The sequence below is a fragment of the Capsicum annuum genome, chromosome 12, assembly GCF_002878395.1.
Source record: "Capsicum annuum cultivar UCD-10X-F1 chromosome 12, UCD10Xv1.1, whole genome shotgun sequence".
Taxonomy (NCBI): Eukaryota; Viridiplantae; Streptophyta; class Magnoliopsida; order Solanales; family Solanaceae; genus Capsicum; species Capsicum annuum.
In genome coordinates this window covers 230,154,151-230,155,372 of record NC_061122.1, presented here as the reverse complement: position 1 = coordinate 230,155,372, position 1,222 = coordinate 230,154,151, and the positions used below count along the sequence as shown (strand labels likewise).

Genomic DNA, 1,222 nt, shown 5'->3' with positions numbered 1-1,222 from the left:
CTAATGAATCAAAATCTGCTTTAACATCATCTATCTTGTACGTATCTCCGAGTATACGAGTGTCTTCTTACTACGAAAAAGAAATGAGAAAATATATGATTCTCAAAACTCCACCCATTCTCTCCTCTCTTTTGTCTAAACAATTTCATTGACTATATGTAGAACAATTCGACATAAATTGATACCGACACCTCAAAATTTGGTAATCTCAACTTCAGTATATTTGAATTCAATAACATTTCAAACCTATAAACTTCAAATTTTGGATCCGTTTATTTCCAAAGTCAACCACACTACTAACATAGGCCTGCTAAGAAAATAGAAATAACAAAGAAACAGACAAGAAGACCAAATAATTGTATGATCTCAGTGTTCATAAGATGCTTCCATGTGGCAACATGTAGAGAATAACAAAAAAACTATGTCAATAGAGTAAGTGGAAATATTAAAAACTATCAATCAATGTCTATGCACATTCATATGTTGTTTCTCATTTTCTATGTAGCAGGTAACAAACTACTAGTTGTCATAAAGATAAAAGTTGGAAAACTGGAAATATTCAAAGTGATACAAAGATGGACTTTTAATAAATAAGATGTAAAACTTGTAGATCCAGCTGTTAAGAGTTGTTTAATATACTTTTTACACTTTGATTGTTAATTAGAGCAATTTGAATTGGTCATTTAGACAGCTCTTTACTAACAACTAGTGTGTTACTATAAATAGATAGGCCAATGAATCCTCTAAAGGCATCAGTTCTCAACTGAAAAACTAAACTTGTCTTCTTTCTTCTTCCCTTAACTAGCCACATTTGGGAGGCTAGGTGGTGTATTTTCCTGAAAAATGAGGCTTCACGGTGGCGGCCCTGCCAAGGGTCGTCGACATTTGCCACAAATTTTAGTGGCATTGGCCATATTGGCTGTTGCTAATGTAGTGTCAGCAGACCCTTATGTGTACTCTTCTCCACCACCTCCAACGTATGAGTACAAATCACCACCACCTCCTTCGCCTTCTCCACCACCACCTTATGTGTACAAATCTCCACCTCCTCCATCACCTTCTCCTCCGCCACCATATGTGTACAAGTCTCCACCTCCTCCGTCACCATCTCCACCACCACCCTATGTGTATAAGTCTCCCCCACCTCCATCGCCATCTCCACCACCACCATATGTGTATAAGTCTCCCCCACCTCCATCGCCATCTCCACCTCCACCATATT

At 38.0% G+C, this 1,222-nt stretch overlaps 1 protein-coding gene across 1 annotated transcript in view; it reads left to right on the top strand.

Moving 5' to 3' along the window:
• Positions 1-204: 204 nt before the first annotated feature.
• LOC107850122 (extensin-2) overlaps positions 205-1,222 on the top strand; it is a gene marked incomplete at its 3' end in the record, with an annotated part of 4,655 nt that continues 3,637 nt past the window's right edge. Inside the window, 1 exon segment of the mRNA XM_047401315.1 lies at positions 205-1,222. Coding sequence (XP_047257271.1) covers positions 844-1,222 — 379 coding nt within the window.